The 25997-nt window shown below is 41.6% G+C and overlaps 1 protein-coding gene across 6 annotated transcripts in view; it reads right to left on the bottom strand.

Annotated features, from left to right (window-relative positions):
- Window positions 1-25997, bottom strand: part of LOC142499606 (sodium channel protein type 2 subunit alpha-like) — a 167676-nt gene that overhangs the window by 117529 nt on the left and 24150 nt on the right. For all 6 annotated transcript variants that reach the window (XM_075609189.1, XM_075609192.1, XM_075609188.1 and 3 more), the window contains 2 exons: window positions 13133-13443; window positions 2653-2770 (listed from right to left, as the gene is read on the bottom strand). In XM_075609189.1, coding sequence (XP_075465304.1) covers window positions 2653-2770; window positions 13133-13399 — 385 coding nt within the window. In that variant the 5' untranslated portion in view covers window positions 13400-13443. The remainder of the gene's footprint in view (window positions 1-2652; window positions 2771-13132; window positions 13444-25997) is intronic.

Genomic DNA, 25997 nt, shown 5'->3' with positions numbered 1-25997 from the left:
GACTGCAGATCCAAATGTAGTGGTTGTTGGAAGTGTGGAGCCAGGGCCCTGGCCACCTCTTTCCCTCCCGCAAGGCAGTGGGATACTACCTGTGGCGCTGAGGTAAGGTTGGATAAGGTTGTAGACAAAGTTCTTTTCTGGATGGATTCCCTCAAGAAAAAAAGAAGAAAAAACAAGCATACACACTACAATAGTGCATTATCCAGGGACAACAAGGATATATAAAGAGAGCACTTTAATACATATAAAAACACATTATAAAATACATTGAAGACAAATGCAGTAATCATCCCTGACGAAGAAACCCACTATTTGGAGTTTCGAAACGCGTAGGAGGTCTTTTGGCATTGCAGGGAAACCGTAGCTGTGGAATTCAAGCGGTGACGACACAGGAAGAGTCGTTCGACCGGACTCTGGGAGAAAGCAGCAAGCAGACTCCTGAGTAAAGATTGACGCAAATTCACCCCACGGCAAGCGGTTTACCTGCAGACAAGACCATTATACCAATGCTTATGTCCTAGTCACTTTTGGTGAGTAGGTTTCCAATTTTACCAAAGCGGAGCAAGTTTCAAGACTTCTGGTTCTAATGCAGAGGCACAGATAGTTTTTAGTGCTATTCAATGTATTTTATAATGTGTTTTTATATGTATTCAAGTGCTCTCTTTATATATCCTTGTTGTCCCTGGATAATGCACTATTGTAGTGTGTATGCTTGTTTTTTCTTCTTTTTTTCTTGAGGGAATCCATCCAGAAAAGAACTTTGTCTACAACCTTATCCAACCTTACCTCAGCGCCACAGGAGGTGTTTTTCCCCTACGTCACCAAATCTGGGTAGGAGATACCAGATCCACTTCTTTGGGCAGCTCCAGGACTACCATTTTGGACTATACATCACAGGTTTTATATTATCACTGTTTACATGAGCGCTATTGTTCACCTTTTTTTCCACCAGTGGGATACTACCTGTTACTCCACCAGGTAGTATGGGAGCAAAGGATAGACCTTTGGGGCCTCAAGCCCTGGGGTTGAGACCAGGGACCCTAAGAAGATTGTACCTGTTGTATGCTGTGTACGGATGTACAAGAGTAAAGACCAGTTGCTGCTTCTATACTCCTGCCTGTGACTGCAGTTTATCAGGGGAAGTGCAAGATGTTTTTTTCCTGCAGGGACTGCACCAGGCACAGAAGGGGCCTGCGAGGAATGGAGGCGCTGCACCCATGTACGAGATGAGAGCTCTATTTCCCGAAAGCCTGTCCTGTCTTCCCCACTACCATCAGCGGACACTCAGCAATCCTATAAGCCTCACACCTGTTACATATATATGTTGCTAAATCCACTTTAGTATCCATTTCTGTTTGCTGTTGTACAAGAATCAGATGGTTCTCTTACAGGCACTGCAGTTGGTGCTGGGCCCTGCTGAACAGCCCTAGTACTGTTGCACATACACTATCGGGAATGAGTTCCCTTTATCACCCAAAGTGCTCACACTCCAAAGCTGTCAGCAATTTTTCACTGGTTAGAAAAAACTGAGGCCTCACAGGGCCTGCTTGGGGGCAGCTGAACGGTGCCCTTGCAAACTCATAATGGTTGAGACCTGTTCCTCACGATCCTCACTGTCACTGTGTATAGTCAGCTAGTAATCAAGTCATCATCAGACCAATGCTAACTAGGGTGGAAACAGTATAGTTATCTGTCATCACTTTCACTTATTGTGTTTGTATACCCCGGGCTTTTAATAACTGACATTTATAACAATAACAACAAAAACAGAGCAAACAGATAAGTATACTAGAAAAACCAACCACATTGAATTGAAACCTGAAAATCAGGAAATGCCGGGTGAAAAGTTAGCAAGTCCCTGACCTTTTATGGTTTTTGCAGCTTTTCAATTCTGCTCTTTTTGTGATAGTTTTATCGTGGTTTCAACTATATTTTAGAGCATGAACTCATTTGAATTGAATACATATTTTTTTACTATTGGACACTACGTGCCTGTTTCATTTATTTCATTTCATACTTAAAAATAATTGGGATAGATTTTGATTTTAATGTACAGTTTCTGTTCCTGAAACAGCAGAGAATGAACAGTAAACATCACTAAAAAACCTATTGATGGATTTTTTAAAACTAACAGAAAAGCCATGCCCCTCTTGCAATAAACAATTAACATTCTAATGACATCTCCAGAATACGTTGTATATATATATATGTCGTGCACCTGGAACAAACACAGGAAGGAGAGATATTTGAATGCCATATGTTTTGTTGACCTTGAAAAAAAAACACTTTATGCAAATAAAGATGCAAAGGTATTACAAATTCCAGTCCACAGAATTATCCACAAGGGGTTCCAGTGTTGGAAATGTCTCAAAATAAAGGTTATAGCAGCAATGCTATCTACTGGTCAATTTAAGAAGCCTCCTGCTAATATTCAGGCCCTGTGAAGGTGCGGTATCTGCAGCATGCCATTCAATGCCATACAGTATGACTATCAGTGGCTGTGTTTTCTTGTCTCCAGTAATTGCTATAGCCTAGTTCTTTAGCCACAGATATGGGTGACCATATGGTTGGTATTGTTGCTTTAAATATCTGGCTAAATAACATACTGTAACATGAAAGACTCCCATAGCTCAAATCACTGAAAAGGATATGAATGTACCAAAATCTTTATAGATATTTTTCTAAGAGGGTTGAAAGGAGTTAAAATGTACAAGGCAGATGTGGCACTGAAGCGGAAAATTGTCTTTCCTCTATTCAATACTATAAAGGTCTGAAAGAAAACAAAAATAAAAATATGTGTTAGAACGAATATAACCTTTCTGCGACATGCTTATTTGTTTCCTGAGTTGAGGACACATATCTTACTTTTCTGGTTTTAATATTAAAACTTTCCAAAGGGTATTGTTGTTATTAAGTCGAGTCACTGAATTTCAGACTCTCCATCACTGGCGATTAGGCCCCCAAACATTCTACAAATACTATACTCATTCTACCCACAACTCCTCCAGTAGAATAAACACAAGACGTTTGCAACTCGGTGAAAAGCATTTGGGACCAGAGTTTGTATAATTGTTTACAGGGCAACATCTGGCTTGATCAATTTGGCAAACCTGTTTTGGCTTAACTTTAAGGGATTCCTTTAGCTTCTTAGATATGCTCATCTTGGACTACACCACGTGTACTTTGTGGCACTACCCTGCTCCAATTTGCAGACAACCACAAACGTCAGTCTAATTAGGTGGAAAACTAAAAAGAAATCCCATTAGTGCAATAGCGGGAGGTCTGAATAAATGGGCAGGGGATATAAATTATAGATCAGATGTAGCTGGAGAAGTGGAAAGCATGGTGTTACGTTAGAAGAAGGCTGTGGGAGAGGGATGGAGCACGGCGGGAAATGAGACGTGAGGAAGTGATGTATTGTAGGACCAGGTACACTAAGCTCCATTTAATCCGTACATAAAACATGACGTTTAACCTAAAACAGGAACAGACGTTTAACCGCATGCTCCGTAGCACATTACATTTAATAAAGAGCGATGCGAACAGAGTCAAGATTAAAAATACTCAACAATAATAAAATGTTCACATCCTTTAGGTCATTAAGTAAACACTGGGTCCTGAGACGGGATCCAGGAGGATGATAGAAGTTTTGGGTACCAAAATATACTCAGTAGCTCTTGTGAATAAATATTGGAACACTGTGGGCGTATACCAGAGTATAACCGAAGCAAACACTGAAAGTGTGGTATTATGAACGCCGGAGACACGTCACAGTTAGGGGTGGTGTCCCCAAATAATGGTCAACTGCAATTAAGGAATCCAATGTTGAGGGGGTCTCCAAAGGCTTTGCTGCTTCTCTCTCTGACACCAAACAGTGCGTGCCTTTGAGTGGAAGCGTCCGTGTCTTGACACAGTTGTGATCAGCAAACAACAGACGCTGGAAGTATGAGCGGAGCACTCCACAAAGGCCTCCCAAATGAGGAAGGTAACTGCAAGTTCTATTTAACTGCAGTGTGAAGGATCCAGCTTGTGCAAAAAGCTCTGCAGAGCTCTGTTTCTTTATACCTCCACGCAAAACAGTTAGCACTTGTAGCTTATTAGTATCCAAGCCACAGTCAGCTGTAGTTCCCGTCAGCCTGCATGAGTCAAACAAACTTTGACTAACTGGTGGATAACAGGATGTCAAGTATTTTAGTATTATTGCAATGTTGCTAGTGATCATCCAGATAGCAACAAAAAAAAAAGTCCCAACGTGTTTCGCCATGTTCATGCAACTTTTTCAAGGTAAAAATGCTGGAATATGATGTGATCTTTTATGCTCTAAGCGTTTCCTAGGTACCGGCCATCTTGAAACAAACTTAAAGCTACAGTGTATCTCTCAGTGTTGTCAAAGGGTTTCTATGTGGCTACAAGTAACATAACAAAGAATGTGATATTGTTTATGAGTGCTGTTTCATGCTGGGTGTTAAACAATACTAACAGCAAATAATACATAACATACTGTATACATATTGACAACATAAAATAAAATACACAAACTTGAAAATAAAAACAATTATAATAAATGAAAATATATAAAGAAACATGACATACCAAACATTGAAATGATTCAATTCAAATTAAATATATATAAACCATGTTCATAGTATAAATGTATGGTGCCATAGAATTAATTATTAGAATTAGAGATCTAAAACTAAAGATCTCTCAAATAAGAGGCGTCGGTTATAGTGAATATAGTTAATAGACGATATCAATCGATAAAAACAACAATATATAGAGGGGAACATATACTGCAAACAAAACAATGTTTAAAAGATGTAAGAATATAAATATTAATAAAATATTAAAATGATTAAAAAGCTGTGTCTATATGTACCACACGAAAGGTACAACCTATTCGTGGAGGGCACACGACAATGATTAGATCAATTGCACGTGGAATGACACATAAGGTTCCCCCTATTCATAATGAAAGACAACCTGACGAGTAAAGATATAAATCAGTTTCATCATGTATAAGAAAAACTATGATTTAATCTGAATTATCTATACAGATATTAAAGATGATGTAGGATATAGGTAAACCAAAATAGGACATATCAATGCTAACCATTACTTATTGAAAAGGACAAAAAGGATTCTAAAGCCTCATTTATGCATGCCGCCAAAATTAATTGGAAGAAATGTGAATTATAATAAAATTAGTCAAAATTACTTTAAAATCAGAACAGTATAGCCTACCCCTGATTCATGGATGCGGAAATATGACATTTAATTAATCTAACATGTAATAAGAGTACTTATATCTTATTGTTCATTGAGACTATTCAGTACCAGAGTGTCCAATTTAAATATCCAAAATGTTTCTTGTGACTTCATTTTTTTAATCTGTCACCTCCAAGGATGGACATCGGAATATATTCTAAACCCATCATTTTTAAAGTAGATACATCCTTGTGATGTTATTTACAGAAATGTTTTGAAATCCCATGTGTCTGTGCGCCCTTTAGAATACTTCATCTATGTTCTAAAAATCGAACATAGAGTGGACATGTGGTTCTGTCTCTATAATAAAGGTTGCAACCACATGTAATTGGAGTTCTATGATTCTCAAATGAACCTGTAGTGATCAAGATTTTACAAGTGAGACATCTACTGTAGATGTTAGCACGTTTAAAATGTCCCATGTCTGATAACTTGAATGGAATTCTTTCAATGGCACTGCTGGATGGAATGCAACTAGGCACCAAGAAGTTTTTTTTTTTTAATGTGCCTTGCGGAAAATCACCTTGGGTAAGGGAGGAAGATAATTCTTTAAATGGGATCACCCACAAGGATCCTCCAACATTTCTGCAAAATCTGCCTAATATTGTAAGCTGACTGATTATACTTGGTGACAAAAGCAGATGACAATTCATCTGACTGTTTGTCATGAAGCACACCAAGATATGTTCCCTTATTTAATGATTTTACTTTGTGTCAAGCCTAAAGGGCTCTCCTATTAATGTTTTGTACTCTCTCTAGTGAACTATTTACCAAGCCCTTACTATAACCCTAATCCAAAAATGTATTCTTTAGATACATAGATTGTCTTTCAAAGTCCTCCATTTCTGAGCAGTTACGCTTCATACGGCTAAACAGCCCAAAATGAATATTTTCAATCCATTTCCCATGCGGATTGCTTGACCAAACATGGGAGGCCTCCTAACAACCCATGAACAGGTTGGCATAACTTGGAGCGAACCTGGCTCCATGGTCATTCCACATATCTGAAAATAAAATGAGTCAAATAAAAAATTATTATGACCTACAATAAAATAAACTTGCTGCTCTCCAATAGGACAGCTTCTGTGCACATGGCAAAGTAATATCTCCATTTTAAAGGGGACTGATGGCATTGAGTGCTTTTGTGTGGTCAATACAATTGTATAACGCTTGCAATTCACAGGTAGCCCATCTATAAGTGGATTTCCACTCTATATCGGAGACCGGATCTATGACGTGCAACGGATCTCATATGTACAGTATGATGGTAATTGGACCACAGACGGTTGTAAAAAATTATCCACATTATTGAGATAAATTGAATGTCATTGATCTGATCCACGATATGATGGGTCTACCTGCTGGATTGAGGCGGGTTTTATGAGCTTTGGGTAAATGATAAAAGATGGGAATATTTGGATGAGGGTTGAGCAAAAACTTGTATTCGTGTTCGGTGAAAATACCAATACTCCTAGCTTTTATTAGGTGTGTTTGGAAAATAGTGTGATAAGATTCAGGATGATCCATATCTAACAAAACATAGGAGTTAGTATCCCCTCTGCTACAAAATCAGAACGATTTTGGATGATAGTGGCCACTTTGTCAGATAGTTTAATGACCAGTTGGTAGGAGTCTTTTGTTTGCACATATAATTGAAATACTCCAGTACCATAGAATAGAAAAATTTCCAAGTGTGTACCTTTGAATAAAGATGGATAAAATACAGATTTGGGATGAAAAATGGAATGTCTAAATTAATTGTCAATGGCAATTGGAATAACTAACACATAAAGATGTATCCAACATAGGATTCTCAGTAGTGTCTATATGTGTAGAAGATTCATGAATGTCAGATTCTGCCAGCAGAGATTGGAGGTTTCAATGATGAACTAGATCACTATCATCCAGAAAACATTTGGATTATTGTGTTTACTACCCTTTAACAAAAATGTATTTTCAGGGTGACTTTTCTGATATCATTATTCAGGTCAACAAAGAAATTAATTTTGAAAGGGATTTCTCTTTGATGGTCCCATAAAGGGTAATGTTTCTCCACTTGTTCTCTTCTCTGGGGTTCCCCTAAAATAACATTGGTACTAGTATGTTTAGGTCTAGTTCCTGATTTCCACATTTCATCTTTAGCAGCACCCAGAATAGATTTGAAAGACAATCTATGTGTCTAAAGAATACATTTTTATATAAGGGTTATAGTAAGGGTTTAGTCATTAGTTCACTAGACAGAGTATGAAACATTGATAGGACAGCACATTTGGCTAGACACAAAGTAAAACAATTAAATAAGAGAAAATATCTGCGTGTGCCTCATGACAAACAGTCAAATAAAATGTCATCTGTTTTTGTCACTAAGCAGGGGTGTACTGTAGCTATGGCTCGGGGCCCGCACTCTGGGGGGGGCGCTTTCTCCCCCCCCCCTACCCCCTGTCAGTGGCCCATCGCTCTCTTCAGACAGGCGGGGTAGATGGTATGCGGCGGCGGGCCCCCCAGCATTAAACAGAAGCTTGCAGAGGAATCAGCAGCTGTTACACAGCAGAGCAGGAGAGCAGAGGAGGAGCACGCTCTAGCAGCAGACACTGGGAGTAAGAAAGACCTCCGGGTCAAACCACTAGAGCGCACTCCTCCACTGATATCCTTTTCTGCTGTGTAACAACTGCTGATTCCTCTGGTGGCTTCTGTTTAACACCGGACCACCCACAGGTAGGCATGGGGGAGAGGGGGAAGAGAGGTGATTATGGTGGGGGGAAAGAGAGGTGATAATGGTGGGAGGGAGAGAGAGGTAATGATGGTGGGGGAAAAGAGAGGTGATAATGGTGGGGTGGAGAGAGGGATGATGGTGGTGGGGGGACAGGAAGGTGATGATGGTGGGGGAGAGAGAGACATGATGATGGTGGGGGGGACAGATAGGTGATGGTGGGGGGAAAGAGATAATGGTGGTGGAGGGGAAAGAGGTGATGGTGGTGTGGAGAGAGAGGTGATGATGGCGGTGGGGAGAGAGACATGATGATTGTGGGGGGAGAGAGGTGATAATGGTGGGAGGGAGAGAGAGGTAATGATGGTGGGAGAGAGAGGTAAGGATGGTGGGGGGGGCGGGGGGGCAGAGAGAGGGTATGGTGGTGGGGACAGAGAGGTTATGATGGTGGGGAGAGACAGGTGATGATGGTGGTGGGGGGAGAGAGGTGATATGGTGGCATTAGGAATATACTGTAGGGCAGTGTTTATACAGGCATACCCTGCTTTAAGTACACTCACTTTAAGTACACTCGCGAGTAAGTACATATCGCCCAATAGGCAAACGGCAGCTCACGCATGCGCCTGTCATCACGTCCTGAACAGCAATACCAGCTCTCTACCTGTACCGAAGCTGTGCGCAAGCGGGGAGACTATAGAGCCTGTTACAAATGCATTGTTTACATCAGTTATGCACGTATATAACGATTGCAGTACAGTACATGCATCGATAAGTGGGGAAAAGGTAGTGCTTCACTTTATGTACATTTTCGCTTTACATACATGCTCCGGTCCCATTGCGTACGTTAATGCGGGGTATGCCTGTACTTGTTAGTGCTCAATCTCGCTTACACGTGATAACAGCAACACAGATATAATTACCAATTGAACTGCATTGTTTCTGATATTCTCCATAGCACTACTAGTGATATCTCACGGACATCAGTCTCTTCCGTTGGGAAAAGAAACTGCTCCGCTGTGCTATCTCACTTCAACCAGTTAGAATCGCAGCCCGCGACCAACAGACACCTACTTGCCACATACACCAGTATTCACTCTGCACTAATCTGGCTACAGTGTAACTTGAGACAACTGCTAAACTGTTCCTATGTGCTACTCTTTTAACTATCTTACCTAGGCTACAACCTATTTGTGCCACATCACACTGATAAAAGTATAAAAGACACATTAAGTACCTAACTATTAACCACAATTGTTTGCTATTATAGCAACAGTACACCTTAACCTAACTATACAGGGGTCTTACAAGCTGACGGATTTACCATCTGCCTCCCTGAATCATAGTACGTCTTCAGTCATTATTTGGCAGCATGGCATTTTAAGTTCTTGTTTTTACCTCATCACTCCTGAAGAGCACTCCCATTATTTACTATCTTTCTACCTAGCTGGGCAAGGGTTTCTCTGTCTGGTCTTATACATATTTGAAACATAGTTTTGTATGCAATATATGTTCCCCTGTATCTATTGTTGTTTTAATTGATTGATATAGTCTTTTAATCATATTCACTAATAATAGACTCCTTTTATTTGATTGATCTTTAGTTTTTGATCTCTAATTCTAAGCATTAGTTCTATGGCACCATACATTTATATTATCAACATTGTTACAGTGTATATATTTTTCATTTATATTTGGATAACTTAAATTGTTAGTATTATTTCATGTTTCTTTATATATTTTCATTTAATATAATTGTTTTTATTTTTTTAATTTGTCTATTTATTTTATATTGTCAATATTTGTATGTTATGTATTATTTGTTGTTGGTGTTGTGGAACAGCCAACATGATATTATAATTATATACAATATCAAATTGATTGTTATGTTATTTGTATCCACATAGGAACCCTTTGACAACATTAAGAGATACATTGTAGCTTTGTTTGTTTCAAGATGGGCGATACCTAGGAAATGCTTAGGGTATAAAAAATCAACATCATATTCCAGCATTTATACCCTTGAGAAAGTCGCATGAATACGACGAAACGCGTTGGGACTTTTTTTTGTTGTTACCTCTGGATGATCACTAGCAACATTGCAATCACCCTGAAATACGTGACATCCTGTTATCCACCATTTCGTCAAAGTTTGTTTGACTTATGCAGGCCGACGGGAACTACAGCTGACTGTAGCTGGGATACTAACAAGTGCTAACTGTTTTTCATGGAGGTATAAAGAAACAGAGCTACAGAGAGGTTTTACTTACGCTGAACCCACATACTGCAGTTAAATAGAACTTGCAGTTTCCTTCCTCATTTAGGAGGCCTTTGCGGAGTGTTCCGCTCATACTTCCAGCATCTGTTGTTTGCTGATCACAGCTGTTTCAAGACATGGACGCTTCCATTCAGAGGCACCTGCTCAACATCGGATTCCTTAATCACAGTTGACCATCATTTGGGGATACCATCCCTAACTGTGACGTCTCTCTGGAGTTCAAAATACTACACTTTCATTGTATGCTTTGGTTATACTCTGGTATATGCCCATAGTGTTCCAATATATATATATATATATATATATATATATATATATATATATATATATATATATATATATATATATATATATATATATATATATAGCAAATGGAAATATTAATGTATGCTCATTTGCATGTCTTAGACAGGTCTGCAACCCCGCCTTCACCATTATCACCCAGCACACAGCACTTCCAATGCAGCAAGGGATTCTGGGAAATGACATGCAAATGAGCACACAGTGCCACCGTTTGTCTCAAGCTCACATTACATGAACAACCTTAAGCCAATGCATGCTGCTTTAAACACAGCTTTTAAAACATAGCTTAGGATGAGATGCAAAACCAGTAAACCCACTCACAGACTGTTTCGACCTTGTGGGTCTCTTCAGTGTGAGGTTGTTGTACTGGCTCTGCTGGTTTGAGATTAAGAGTAGGTCTTCACCACACTTTTTTAAGGTTATTATGACCTAACTAATATAATGTTAGTAACTTAGATAATATTTTGCAGATATACGCTGCGGGATATGTTGGTGCTTTACAAATAAATGATTATAATAATGTTAATATTAGGGTAACACGTCACTTGCATATAGTTTGTAACTCATTTTCACTATAATCTGTAATAAGTAACTCTACACTAGATAGTGGATAATCATTACCATTAACATGACGTTAATGTAGGTTAAATAGCCTCACAGTGCTTAGTGTATCTGGGCTTTAGTGTTCCTGGTGGGTAAGGTGGTACTACAGCCCATGATGGGTGACAAAGTTTGGCGCTGTCCTTTTATGGAGGTAGAGGCAGCGCTAATACTCAATGGTGAATGACAGGGTGTGCTGGTGTCCCTATGAAATGTTGGTCATGGAATTTGGCTGGCCCAGTAGATGGGTACAGCTAGTAGCTGGTGTACATGTTTGTCTGGAAATCTACATATACATGGTGGTGGCAAGGTCGTCTGATATTCAATTATATCAGGAAGGTTTGAATTTATGCATCAGTTCCTTGTGTACATTTGAGCTGATCAGAGTGCTATTTGCTCAAAGTCCAACCACTCAAAGTAAACAATGTACTATAACAATATTCTAGAAGTAACAAGATACATATGACCATATTTAGCAAATACACAGACTCCAAAAAATTTTAAAAGAAACTAAATGAGTCAAGTTACTACACTATTATTTAAATATCATTCTGGTCAAATTATTATACTAACTTTTGGCAATTTACTTTCTTAAGATTTCCCCTGAATATTTTAAGTCAAAAAGTAAAGCCTTTCTTGTGGTTATTTTATAAACATAATCAAGTGTCATATTCAGGTCAGTGCAAGTTACTCCTTAATTCTATGACCAGTTTATGAATGAAAACTTCAACAATAAATACAAATACTGTATATGTTGCCGAATCAGATAGACAACATTAAGGTACATTATTTCAATTTGCATTTAAACCCTTCACTGCAAAGTAGTATGTTGCTAGCCCCATTTAGAAGTGTGACGGACGAAGATACCATTTTAGCATCTGGTGTCTGTGCTCTAAAAAGATAAACATGTTGCAGTTTATCTAGGTATTACTATACAACCCTAATGGTTGATATGCACAGAAAAAGGACCATGGAAAAAGAATATCAGAGCTCACTAAAATTTACAGTTGTCCATTGCCAAACCATCTTATTGTTTGCAAGGTGGTTTTTACCTTCATGTATGTAACACTCAAAAGATACAAGAATATATCCTACTGGAACTTATACATATCCAGGAACTATATAAGACATTTTTGTCCATCCTTCCTTAAACTGTGACTTGAAAAACAAACAGCAAATACAGGAGCTTGATACATATTCCCAATTTGTATTTGCAAGTATGACGCAGCAACTAATACTAGATAACAATAACCAAAACATGATATCAATATGATAGAAAACAATTGTTCCCAGCACTTAAAAAAGGAAAAGAGAGGGGAGCAGTGAACCATAAGGTTTAATGAACAAAACACAAAGTGAATGAAAAATACAATGCAACAACAAGGGAGGGGGGAGGGAAGGGATGGGGTATGAGCAAACGTAAAAAAGTACAGGAGAAGGGGAGCGGCAACGTTTCGGGGTGTTAACCCCCTTCTTCAGGCCCGTTCCCAAAAGATATGTTGTATCCAATGGTACTTCCCTATTCCCTGTACCAGACTCCCAAAAAAACAACAAAGATAGGGGCAATGGTACATAAAGTATCCTCACAAGGGTTAACACAAGTCCAACGGACAAACAAGAGTCCTCAGGCAATCCTGTAGAGATCCAGCAATCAGTCCAGCAAGCTACACATAGAGCAAATGATCCTAAGTACAGTAGGTATACTAGTGATTAATGTAGCTATACAGACCAATCTTGCAGTATGCTGGTGAGAGTGTCCTGTGATATTTCTCCTGCCCCCTAGGAGAAATATCACAGGACACTCTCACCAGCATACTGCAAGATTGGTCTGTATAGCTACATCATCTCTAGTACCCTTAGCAGTTTATGCTGTTGGCCATTAATAATAGCTGAGAAAGAAAATGTATATACATGTAAAATTGAATCAATCAGTTATATATTTGATTTTGTATATCATCTCTCATTTGAAATGTTCATACCCTTTTGTTGCTGTAGAATGGGTCCAGGTCCTCCATTGGTTCTGAAACCATTCCAGAAGGCATGTCACCATATATAAAAGGCAGGGATTTGCCTGCTTCCAAGTCCCTATTTGGCTTGGGGCCATTTTCGTCATCATCATCTCTGCGATCCTTTGATGGCTTCTTAGCTTTTTCTTCTGCAAAACGCTTCTCAACAGCTGCAAGAGATTCTCTGCTGAAAAGGCGAAGGCTGTCTGGTCCTGGTGGTGGTAGCAGTGGCTGCTCCATCTTTTCATCCTGCAGTATTTATCAGCCTCTTACAAATAAAGGTGCTGCAGAAAGAAAATGGTTTACAGATTTGCATACATAGTTATCAATCAACTAGTGTCAATAAATTCAGTGCAGCAGATGAGTAAAACTTAATTTCGATTATGTGCATTTAGATTATTAAAACGTCCTTTTTTTAAGTTGACAAAAAAATAAGTAATACTGCTCAAACCCCTTATAAAAAATATAGGGGTAAAGGCCCCCAATCAACCAATGCTACAGAGCAAAATAATGACCCACTTTTTGATTAAATTGTCTTCCTGCACTTGAACCGGATCACAGGGTGTGATGATGCATGCTTGAGGCTGTAAGCATTTAACCCCTAGATGGCATAAGGTCTAGCAGAGATATGCAGAGTTGTAAGGGGGAAGTCCTGGAACCCCCCCAAGACCTCTCCAAAGTCTCTGAACGGAATAAACCTATGTGCCTGGGGCAGCTCTCATGGGGCAGCGATTGTACTCACATATGACGATCGGTTCTGTGTGCTCCAAAGCTGAAGTAGTAGACAATGTGGAAAACGCTTGTTCCGGTGGGGAGAAGCAGATCAGCGGGCACCACGATGCAGAAAGAATTGAATTAAAGCTGGACTGTGCTGTATAACGATTCCTTTATTTCGGCATGGATAAAAAGAGGAGGGGAAGCATACCCCTGCACCTCTAACGCGTTTCACCCAGTAATTGGGCTTTCTCAAATAGAAGTGCAGGGTGCAGGGTGCAGGGGTATGCTTCCCCTCCTCTTTTTATCCATGCCGAAATAAAGGAATCGTTATACAGCACAGTCCAGCTTTAATTCAATTCTTTCTGCATCGTGGTGCCCGCTGATCTGCTTCTCCCCACCGGAACAAGCGTTTTCCACAAACCCCTTATAACGCTGTGCTTGGGGTCCAAAGAATCACATCGCGTTATAAGCGAATCGCGCTAGAAATAATGTTCAATTGTATGCATTGTACAATAAAGTATTTAAAATACGAATAATTGTGTTGTAAAGTATTCATAAATACGAAAATTGGGAGCCACGCTTGCATCGCGTTATAAGCGGATTCGTATTGTAACGGATTACGTTATAACGAGGTTGAGCTGTATTTGGCTACTCAAAATTTCATAACAAATAATTACAATATAGTGAATCAAGGAACAGCAGTTACTGTACATGTGATGACTAGTAAGAGAATTTCCTATATTAGCCATTTGCTGCAAAGGAGAGCCTACAATAATCATGAGCCTGAGCAATCAGACTCTCCCTTACTAGTATTTGACATCGTGAGATTTATTCAAGGTGTAGAGCAGTGTTTTTCAACAGGGGTTCCTATGAACCCTTGGGTTCCCTGGACATCCCTATAGGGTTCCCTGCAATTTTCAGGTCATTTGAAAATGGTACAACACAAAGAAGAATTTACAATGAGTCTGATCTCAGATGCGCTATTAGAGAGGGTTGGGGTTCCTTACAATGCATCTGATCTCAGGCGCGCTATTAGAGAGGGTTGGGGTTCCTTACAATGCATCTGATCTCAGGCGCGCTATTAGAGAGGGTTGGGGTTCCTTACAATGAATCTGATCTCAGGCGCGCTATTAGAGAAAGTAAGGGTTCCACAGAATTTCACAATATAATTATAGCAGATTGAAAAAACCTGGCGAAGAGCAAGGGAGACCCACAGCAACATAGAGTAATACTGCCATTCTTCTACGCATGGAGCTGCATTGGTGTACCTATACTCTAGACTGTCTGCACGAGGACTTGAAGATTGAGTGCTACACTGAATCATTAGTAAGCCCTGTTCTTACTTTTAGATATGCAGTGAGGGTTCTCAGTGCCTATTACAGTTATCCTAACCCCCTGACATAGTTAAAGACAAATATAAAAGCTACCGTTCTAAGTATGATTTAGAGATTACAAAGGTATCTTCCTTTAAACAAAATATTGCTTGTTTATGCATTAAAAAGCCTCTGTCAAGCTTGGGACCTAATTGTGTTTTTGCTGTGTATGCGCATAAAATGCTTCTATTAAAATGATTGAAATGTGTTGCTATTGGTATGCGGTATATCGTACGCCATAATTCTACTACATTAGTGCTACTACCCCCTAATACAAATCAACTATCCAGGAAATACACGGGCAATATTTACTAAAGTCTCCCAGTCGCAAAACAAGTGCAAACTGCAACAAGGAAAATGAATGTAATTAACAGCAGTGAGTGCTTTCTATTAGATAAACATGGTGCAATCCTTTTGCACTGGTTTAACCCCAGTTTTGCAGCTGGGGGGCTTTAGTGCATATGCCCCTTATTACTGACTTGTGGATCTACAGACGGCGGTGGCGTTAGGTCTCCAGTTCATGCGATGCATTAACACTGTGTTAACAGTAGTGCTATGTATGTTTGTATAATTGTATTGATACAGACCAACGGTGTATGCAGCGCTTTACAAAATGACAGTACAGGGAAAATAAAGTACAAACAATGGGGATAAGTGCAAAAGGTAAATGAGAGCTTAAAGCAAAGAGAGACCCTGCACCGAAGAGCTTACAATTTAAGTGCTATAAAAACCATCAGTAAGCGGATAACAACGTGTTATTTTGTGCTATTTCCTGTTAACAGGGGTAAAAACATCTGCTACGTTTGTATTTACTAAGGTCTCCTGGCTGCGAGAATGGGGCAAAACCAATGCAAAAACTAGTCCTGTATTTATCAAAGAAAAATAATCGCATTGCAAGCAAAGGACATCTCCTTTTGTAAATGTAATGCAATTCATTTGCACTACTTTTGCACCAGATTGGCAGCTGGGAGACTTTAGTGAATATACTCTGCTGTACTGCATTGTGCTTTTAAAAAGAGGACAATATTGTCAGTGGTCATTTACTGCAACCAGTCCAGGCATATTCTTTCTGATCCAGTGACCCCTATCTATAAAGGGTCCTTCTTTAGTTTTGTCAACATTTCAGGGGGGTACAGGGGAAACAGTATATAATCACAAATACCTGTTGTTGTTTGCCCACCAGGCACATAGTACATGCCAGCCAAGTGACACAATCTGAGACATGCAGTGTAACGATCACAGCAGTTGTATTGCTGGACTGTTTTAGTAGCCCAAGCTTGTAAACACTAAGGGTGCTTGTAAACACACCTGTATACAGAGGCGCAACTGGGGAAGAGGAGGAGGGGGGTGAGGATAGCAGTTTAGAGAGTGCATGGCAGGCGTGCAGAGGAGAGTAGTGGGAGGAGGGAGCAGGAGGGAGCACGATGACAGCAGTGGAGGATGGAGGCGTCGACCGTCCCAGCGGTCTGACCCGGAAGTCAGTCATAACTGGACCCACGCCCTGCTCCACAGGTAGGGACTTGGGGGAAGTGGTAGTGAGAGAGACTTGGGAGGGGGGAGTGAAGGAGGGGGATAGAGAATTGAGGGAGGAGAAAGAATGGAGGGAGGAAGAATGGGTGGGAGGAGAAGGGGAGGGATAATGGGTGGGAGGAGAGGGGGCAGGAGAATGGGGGTGAGGGAGAGGGGAGTGAGAATGGGGGGAAGAGAGAGGAGTAGGAAGAATAGAGAAAAGGGGGGAGCGTGTGTGTGTGAGAGGGGAGAGAGAAATAGGGGGAAAGAGAGAGGGGTGAGAGATAGAAGATAGAAAATATTCACAAATACAGTTAAAAATTACAGGATTGTTTTGCCTTTGTTCTATTAAAAAAAATGTTGTGGTGGGGGTCGCAGCACAAAAATACCTAGTTCCTCTACCTGTATGTATCAATGCAGAGAAAAGTGTGTTTTAACGTACAGTACTGCTCCGTTTTTGGGGCCGCATCCTATGTAAGAAACCTTTTCTTTCATCTGGTGCAGAATGTTAGTCTTAAACCACTTTGAGTCTGGTTGATTTGTGGCACAGATAAGAAATAAAATGGTGCACAGAGACACAGAATTTGATACATCTCATTATAATATATAATTATCCCCTTTCCTATAATTATCCCACTCCCCTTTAGTTTTATATATATATATATACTCTCGTCCCATAAGCGCTAAAGGCCATGTCTGTACATACTGTGCTATATGTATGCACACACAGCTGTCTCTCACACATACTAATACTCCTTGTTTTTCCATCCCTATACACCAATAGGGACCACTAAGTATCCACACACACTTTTAGTTGTGCTACTAACTCTCACATTTCCACACCCACCCACACCATTTATATCCAGTCCCACTCCACACACACCTTGTGTAAAGCACTGTATATACTGTGGGCTCTCCATTCATTTTTATTTACACTGATACACATACACACTCTTTCTTCACTTGCTTTCAGTAACCATTTAACACCTCTAGCCATAAAACACATCCACACCGGGGGACGGAACAGCACAGATAACATTCCAAGAGACACTGTTTTTAAGTTTACCTTTTGCTTCATTCATTGTAACATCGCCGGAAGAAGAGATCAGTGTATCTCGAAAGCTCGCACAAATAAAAGCATTTCGTTAGCCACAGAACGGTATCATCTATTTATTTTTTTATTTTTTTGATTATTGAAGCTCGGCTAACACGGTACTGATACCTCTACATATATATATATATATATATATATATAAAGTGCTCGACAAATCCGGTCGCCCGCTCGCCAGGAGTGATCGGATTTGGCTCGGTGGCGATCCGTAATGGCCGCCCCTGCAACGCATGCGGTTCTCGTTCAATTTTTCCCTGCTCGCGCCGAGAAATAAATAAATAAAATCCCGACGCAAGTTGGCCCGATGCCAAGACTTTTTTGGGGGGGGCGGGGGGGAGGAGGGGGGAGGAGGCCTGCTCTATATGAGAAGGAGCAGTGACGTACGTCCCTCTTCCTTTACAGGGCGGATTATTGACGAAGTAAGTACTCTCCTCATGCATTGCCATCCCCCCCTCCCCTCCACTTGTGTCCGACGGATGCTGGGTGTGTTTTTGTGCTCTGCTGGGTGTGTGTGTGATGCTGTGTGTGTGTGATGCTGGGTGTGTGTAGGAGGTAGCGGCAGGGTGTTCCACATCTGGTCCCCGGTGCTCCCTTAGCTGATCGCCCGGGACGGGGGGTGTTCCTTCCCCCTCTGGTGCACGTCACCCCACCACCCTACCCAGTCACCCAATCACCCCACCACCCAGTCACCCCACCACCCAGTCACCCCACCCAATCACCCAGTCACCCCAAACCCCACCCAATCGCCCTCTCTCTGTCTCTCGCCCTCTCTCTGTCTCTCGCCCTCTCTCTCTCTCGCCCTCTCTCTCTCTCGCCCTCTCTCTCTCTCACCCTCTCTCTGTCTCTCACCCTCTCTCTGTCTCTGTCTCACCCTCTGTCTGTCTCTGTCTCACCCTCTGTCTGTCACTCTCTCATCGTCTCTCTCTCTCCCCCCCTCTCTGTCTCTCCCCCCCTCTCTGTCTCTCCCCCTCTCTCTGTCTCTCACCCTCTCTCTGTCTCTCACCCTCTCTCTGTCTCTCACCATCTCTCTGTCTCTCACCCTCTCTCTGTCTCTCACCCTTTCTCTGTCTCTCACCCTCACCCTCTCTCTGTCTCTCACCCTCTCTCTGTCTCTCACCCTCTCTCTGTCTCTCACCCTCTCTCTGTCTCTCACCCTCTCTGTCTCTCACCCTCTCTGTCTCTGTCTCTCACCCTCTCTCTGTCTCTCACCCACTCACGTCACCCCACCCACTCACGTCACCCCACCACCCCGTCACCCCACCCAATCATCCCACCACCCAGTCACGTCACCCGACCACCCAGTCACGTTACCCCACCACCCAGTCACCACCCCACTCACGTCACCCCACCACCCCACCCAATCACGTCACCCCACCACCCTACCCAGTCACCCAATCACCCCATCACCCCACCCAATCACTCCACCACCCAGTCACCCCACCCAATCACCCAGTCACCACAACCCCCCACCCAATCGCCCTCTCTCTGTCTCTCGCCCTCTCTCTGTCTCTCACCCTCTCTCTCGCCCTCTCTCTCTTTCGCCCCCTCTCTCTCGCCCTCTCTCTGTCTCTCTCGCCCTCTCTCTGTCTCTCTCGCCCTCTCTCTGTCTCTCTCGCCCTCTCTCTGTCTCTCTCGCCCTCTCTTTGTCTCTGTCTCACCCTCTCTCTGTCTCTGTCTCTCACCCTGTCTCTGTCTCTCACCCTGTCTCTGTCTCTCACCCTCTCTCTGTCTCTCACCCTATCTCTGTCTCTCACCCTCTCTGTCTCTCACCCTCTCTGTCTCTCACCCTCTGTCTCTCACCCTCTGTCTCTGTCTCTCACCCTGTCTCTGTCTCTCACCCTCTCTCTGTCTCTCACCCTCTCTGTCTCTCATCCTCTCTCTGTCTCTGTCTCTCACACTCTCTGTCTCTGTCTCTCACCCTCTCTCTGTCTCTCACCCTCTCTCTGTCTGTCTCTCACCCTCTCACTGTCTCTGTCTCTCACCCTCTCTCTGTCTCTCACCCTCTCTCTGTCTCTCACCCTCTCTCTGTCTCTGTCTCTCACCCTCTCTCTCACCCTCTCTCTGTCTCTCACCCTCTCCCTGTCTCTCTCTCTCACCCTCTCTCTGTCTCTCTCTCTCACCCTTTCTCTGTCTCTCTCACCCTCTCTCTGTCTCTCTCTCTCTCACCCTTTCTCTGTCTCTCTCTCACACCCTCTCTGTCTCCCTGTGTCTCTCACCCACACTCTGTCTCACACTCTGGATCTGGATATCTTATTTACCCTATATATCTTAACTGCCCTATACCTTCACCGAAATAACCTATACTGCTTTCTTCCAGATCTAACTCTTGAGCTTCACACGGAAGACATCGGAGTCCCCCCTACCATAGAAGACAGGTAGGGAACACCTCCCCTCCAATGTATAACATTGCGGGAATGAGGGTACATGGACATTGAGGGACCTCGGATCAGATAAGATCCCAGGCGGGATTGCTGCTTTAGAAATTGTGAAGTGGGGGCATCCAGACACTGGTTAAGGGGTTCAGGAAACTAGTCATTCACATCTGGGTTTTTGTTCTACATTTGACATTTACACACACACAGTAGTAGATTTTTGGGTGATTTGTCAAGCACTGTATATATATATATATCACCAAATCACCAAAAAATCTACTCGCCACACCAAAAAATCTACTCGCCACCTAGTACCAAACGTGTGCTGCTTGGGCCAATATTTACTCGCCCGGGGGTTAAATCCACTCGTCCGGGGCGAGCAAATGTATAGGTTTGTCGAACACTGTATATATATATATATATATATATATATATATATATATATATATATGTAGCCCTGTTTCCCCTTGAACACAGGAAGCTACTAGTGCTGCCCTTGTACCTGTTGGCTCACAGGAGCCTAAGCCTCTGCCACGGAGAGCCTGTGGTATATACTTACTATGGTGCAGCGCCTCCACCTGTGAGAGGTCCCAGCTCACTAAGAGTACAACTATCCAACGCACCTCGCAGGGCGCAACCCTCCAACGTACCATAGGAGTCCCTCAGTCACTTTACCCTTTAGTGTCCCCAAGGAACCCACCCTTATAGGCGTGATCAGCGCCTGTGTTGCACCGGTATGTTGGTGCACTTTACAGACAGTACCTGCCGGGCGCTCCAGCACCCGGTTCGCAATTCTTTAAAAAGGATCAGCCGATCCACGATCTCCTCCGCGGCGTCCTGTGTCCCTAAACTTTCACTGCAGTGCTATGGGGTAGGTTCCCTATTCTAGGGCCTGTCCCTGGAGCAGCCACAAACTCAGTGAGTGACTCAGTGCCTATCTGGGGCCTAGGGGGTATGCTGGCCTAGTGCAGAAGCTACTTGCCTCTCTGCACAGGGACTTCTGTCCCCTATGCCTGCACACACTGACTAACGTGGTCCCTAGTCAGTGACTGTATCCTGTCTTGCCAGAGAATCCTTGCTCCCTATTCGCTCCCTGGCATCAGTCAGGTGGTCGCCCCTAAGGTTCATGGGACTATACAACTATAAAATACAAAAAAAATTGTAATATATCAATCAAATGTAAACAGACAATTTTAATACAATAATTCACCAAATACAAATATATAATAAAAAATATGTATTGCAAAGAATATACCATATCTAAATATTGATAAATACACAAAATATATATGAAAACATTATATAAAAAATGCAGTATTATAAAAAAATATATTTGAGACAGAGCGAGACAGACTATAACTTAAAAGACAGTCTGAGAACTGGAATAGGGCACCCCCATGCAAGTGTAAACCTGCATATTATACACCTGCATGTGACAACCAGCAACATATGTGTTACTGTATAAAGGCACCCAGGTTTATATCTGTATTGAGACCAAGTGAAATCAACGTTTTTATTGTATGGATCCACCTGGTCTCCAATTTAGAGATGGCGTTGATATTATCGCCTCCTCTCCAACTAACAGATAGCTTATCTATTCCAATACACTGAATGCCCGTGGGGTCACAATTGTGTTGTTCACAGAAGTGTCTAGACAGAGTATGTTGTAAGAATCCTTTTTGGATGTTTGTGATGTGCTCAGCAAAGCGTAACTTTAGTTTTCTAGTAGTGCGCCCTATATATTGTTTTTTTTACAGGGGCACTGTATGAGATAAACAATATTGGATGAATCACAGTTAATAAAGTGTTTTATATTGTATTTTATTCCTGTGTGAGATGATGAGAAACTCCTGACCTGTTTAGAGCTATGGGGGTCCAATTTACACATTTTGCACCTACGGCATTTGTAAAAGCCTTTAGTGTCCAAAAAGGTACCTATGGAAGTGACTTTGTGGAAGGGTTTGGATGCAACTAGGTGCCACATGTTTTTTTTAATATATCAGCTTTGGTGAATAATACCTTTGGAATTAGTGGAAGATGAGACTGCAAAATGTGATCTTTTAAAACTAAATGCCAATGTTTTCTAATATATATATATATATATATATATATATATATATATCTATATCTATCTATATAGATATATATATATATATATATATATATATATATATATATATATATATATATATATATATATATAAATGTAAATACAACTGTATGCTCATCTGCATGTCTTAGGCAGGTCTGCAACCCCGCCTTTCCCCATTATCACCCAGCACACAGCACTTCCACTGCAGCAAGGGATTCTGGGAAATGACATGCAAATGAGCACACAGTGCCACTTTTTGCTTCAAAAACCATTTTTAACATGGTTCCCTATAGGCTTAAGCTTGCTGCATGGTCACAGCTTTGAGCACAGCCAAGGTTAAGGTGCATAGCCAGAAAACCCACCCACAGACAGCTGTTTTGACCTTAATGGGTCTCATCAGTGTGGGGTTGATTAACTGACTATGCAAAAAAGCTAAAGGATGGGGGTTACCATACTGAGTTAAGTTATGGTGAGTAAAAAAAGTGACAAAAACCCTCCACAGCAAAGCAAATATGCAAATGTAAATACAACTGTATGCTCATCTGCATGTATTAGGCAGGTCTGCAACCCCGCCTTTCACCATTATCACCCAGCACACCGCACTTACACTGCAGCAAGGATTCTGGGAAATGACATGCAAATGAGCACACAGTGCCACTTTTTGCTTCAAAAACCATTTTTAACATGGTTCCCTATAGGCTTAAGCTTGCTATATATATTGTGACAGAAACCAGGGGATGGTAATAAATTCCATATGTAGGGCTGAACAGTTTCTATCCTGTTTAGGCTGGAAAGTGCAGCCTCAGAATGCATGCACTCCATCCCACAGTTTGGCAAGTGCTGGAACTGAGGGGTGAGGGATCCAGACCAGAGTTTGTCTGCTGCCTGATTTCTGTCACCTGTCCTGCTAGATGGAAATCGGGTATGTAAGGCTGATTTCCTGGTTCCTCTCCCCTCTCCCCAAGAGACTGGAGGCAGGAAGGTTGCTGGAAGCAGAGAGGGGAAAAGCCTCTCCCCAAACAGGTTAAATCATTTTGTATCTTTATCAAATTGCAAAGTTCCTTATTTTTGTTTGTTGGAAGCGGATAAGCCACCCCAATCCCAGCCAGGGTAAACCTCAGTTAAGTTATTGCTCAGGTGAGCAGGCTTTTGTTTTGCTTGTGTTTCTTTTGTATGCAGTGTGGCTAATATATACATATACACAAGTAACACATTGACCCTTCTTCTGTAAGATGTGATAAGCGCAGATGACGTTCAATCACATAAAAGCCCCATTGACATTAATGGGGCTTTTCCTGCGATAGCACGCCATTGTCGCTTATCACACCTTAGAGAATAAGGACCATTGTGTGTCCACACTAATTAACAGATAGCCCAGACTCTATATTAGAGTACAAGTATGGGAGTAGGGTGATGACAGTGATTTATATAAAATGACATAGCACAAAACTGTGATTTAAAAATGTAACACCAGCCAATGAGCAGCTTAGAAGCAATAAGTTGCTCAATTAGTAGCAATATAGCCTACAAAATTGTTGCTCTCGTATATACTGGTTTGTAAATTATTCAATTGTATGCCATTGTTAGTTGTTGAGGGTAAGCAGTAATTTATTTAATTGTATCTATCTAGAGCTGCTCTAATAACCTTAAATTATATACAAAAGATAGAGAGGGAGAAATCAGGGTAGAATGTAGGAATTAATGAGCCCTATAAGGAATCAACTTAAGTGATTGTAGTAAAACCTCTCCTAACTGTAGGTTGATGCAAGCATGATCCATGGGGAGGGAGGATACGGGCGGTTAAGCCACGTTGCCATTCCTAGTGTCTCTTGCTAAGTTGCTGGCCGGGCTAGCATCGGTGACGAGTGACATCAGCAGAGCTGAACACCAACGCACGTTTCGCATGCCACAGCGCGCTTCATCTTGGGTGAGTCGGACGAGATCTTAGACAAGGCTTTTAAAGTGTCCTGTTACTATGATAACACATTATTTTTAAATTATTTTTTAATAAAAAATCCATGTTGTGTTATCTTTTTTTAATAATTCCTAGAATGATATCCTTATTACTAGAGATGGGGGAATTTTGGGGGCAAATTTTGATCCGCAGCTGATCGGCCGGTTGCTTTGGTCGGTGGATTTCAGTGGATCAATCTCAAAAAGGGTACTTCGCGTTTTGCAGATTTTTTATTATTATTACTTAAGAATCCGCCAACTGATTGCTGAATCTGCGGATTGGATTCTACAAATCCATCAACGGGTTGTATCCAATGGCGTTTTTTGATGGATCTGTAAGTATTGAAACCGACCAAATCCGTTTGCTTATTTTACACCGCAAAGCTGATTTTTGGGGTAATATCAGTGAAAATCCAGAAGATGGATTTGGACGGATTCACCCATCTCTACTTATTACTTTATGTCTATTATTGTCCATTATGAACATTTCTATTGAGTAACACATCTAGTAAACCTTATCATATCCAGAGTTTGTGATTTAGCAGAATAACACATTCTATAATTCCAGTGATAGAGAGGTATCTTCCTAGGGGAATTGAAGTGATCAGTATGTTTACTTGGAGCACAGTCTTTAAAATTCTAGGGTTATCTTTAAATATAGGGTTGCAATATACTTTTGTGTACCAAGTATATATAAAAGAGACTAGTTTATGAATTAGTTTAAGAAAACAAAGCCCTCATTCAGGTCATTTGGGCTTAGGGTTTTAAGGATATATATCCATTTGTCCTTGCATCTCAGCAGTTCTATCTCAATCTCCTTTTCTTCTATCCTTGCAGATAAAATCTATCCCTGTGAATCTTAGAACATATGTGTTACTGTGATGGTAGGGGGCAGCTGGCCTTCATTAATAAAGGTGGAGCCCGGCTGGCTGCCCCTGAAACCATATGGCAAGGGCTGAGAGTGTCAGCTCTTGGGTTTAATATTGTGCCTTACTGTGTTGCCCTGTAATTTTGTTCCCCTTATACTGTCCCCCATAGAGTTATAAGTTGGAACCGTGTGTGTGGTGTTAACGATGTAAGCCCAGTGGGCCAGTTAATGCATTATATGCTGTATTCCCCTGGACTCATGGTCCTGTAGCTGCCTGTGCAAGCTTATAAGTGGGTTGTCTTGTATGGGTGGTCGCTTATGAGAAATAGCTGCAGGGCAGACTTCTGGAACATGAGGGGGATATTTGGGGGCAAACAGGGTTAACCTGTATTGCCTGCCAGAAAGGTATTAGAGCTGTTGTCTTAGAACAGGTTTTAGAGCCTTGTTCACAGACCCCACGTTTTAGGTCAACATGGTAAAGTGCAAGCTCTTGGGCCAAAATGTTTGGTTTGCTGTGTTTTAAAGCTACAATGCATTTTGTGTTTGTACTGTGAGCTGGACTGCATGCAGGACAAAAGGCAGCCAGAGGTAGATTAGCATAGCAAAAGAAATGCAGGTTTGTGGCACATGGTGAGGGGGAAGGGCTGTGAACAGGATATATAGAGTAGAAAGCCTTTGTTTCACCCAGGCACAGCGGTGCCAGGGGAAACAGTTGTTGTATTTCAAACTCATAGGTACGATTTCCAATGGCAAGTTTTGAATTCTCCCCTCCAATCATTGACTGCACAACCACAATCCGTGCTCTAATTGGCTGCCAGCCCCCACAATGTATTAGATATGCAG

Source organism: Ascaphus truei, chromosome 7, assembly GCF_040206685.1.
Source record: "Ascaphus truei isolate aAscTru1 chromosome 7, aAscTru1.hap1, whole genome shotgun sequence".
NCBI classification, from domain to species: domain Eukaryota; kingdom Metazoa; phylum Chordata; class Amphibia; order Anura; family Ascaphidae; genus Ascaphus; species Ascaphus truei.
Note: the sequence above shows the minus strand (reverse complement) of the source record. Positions and strands in the feature narration are given on the sequence as shown.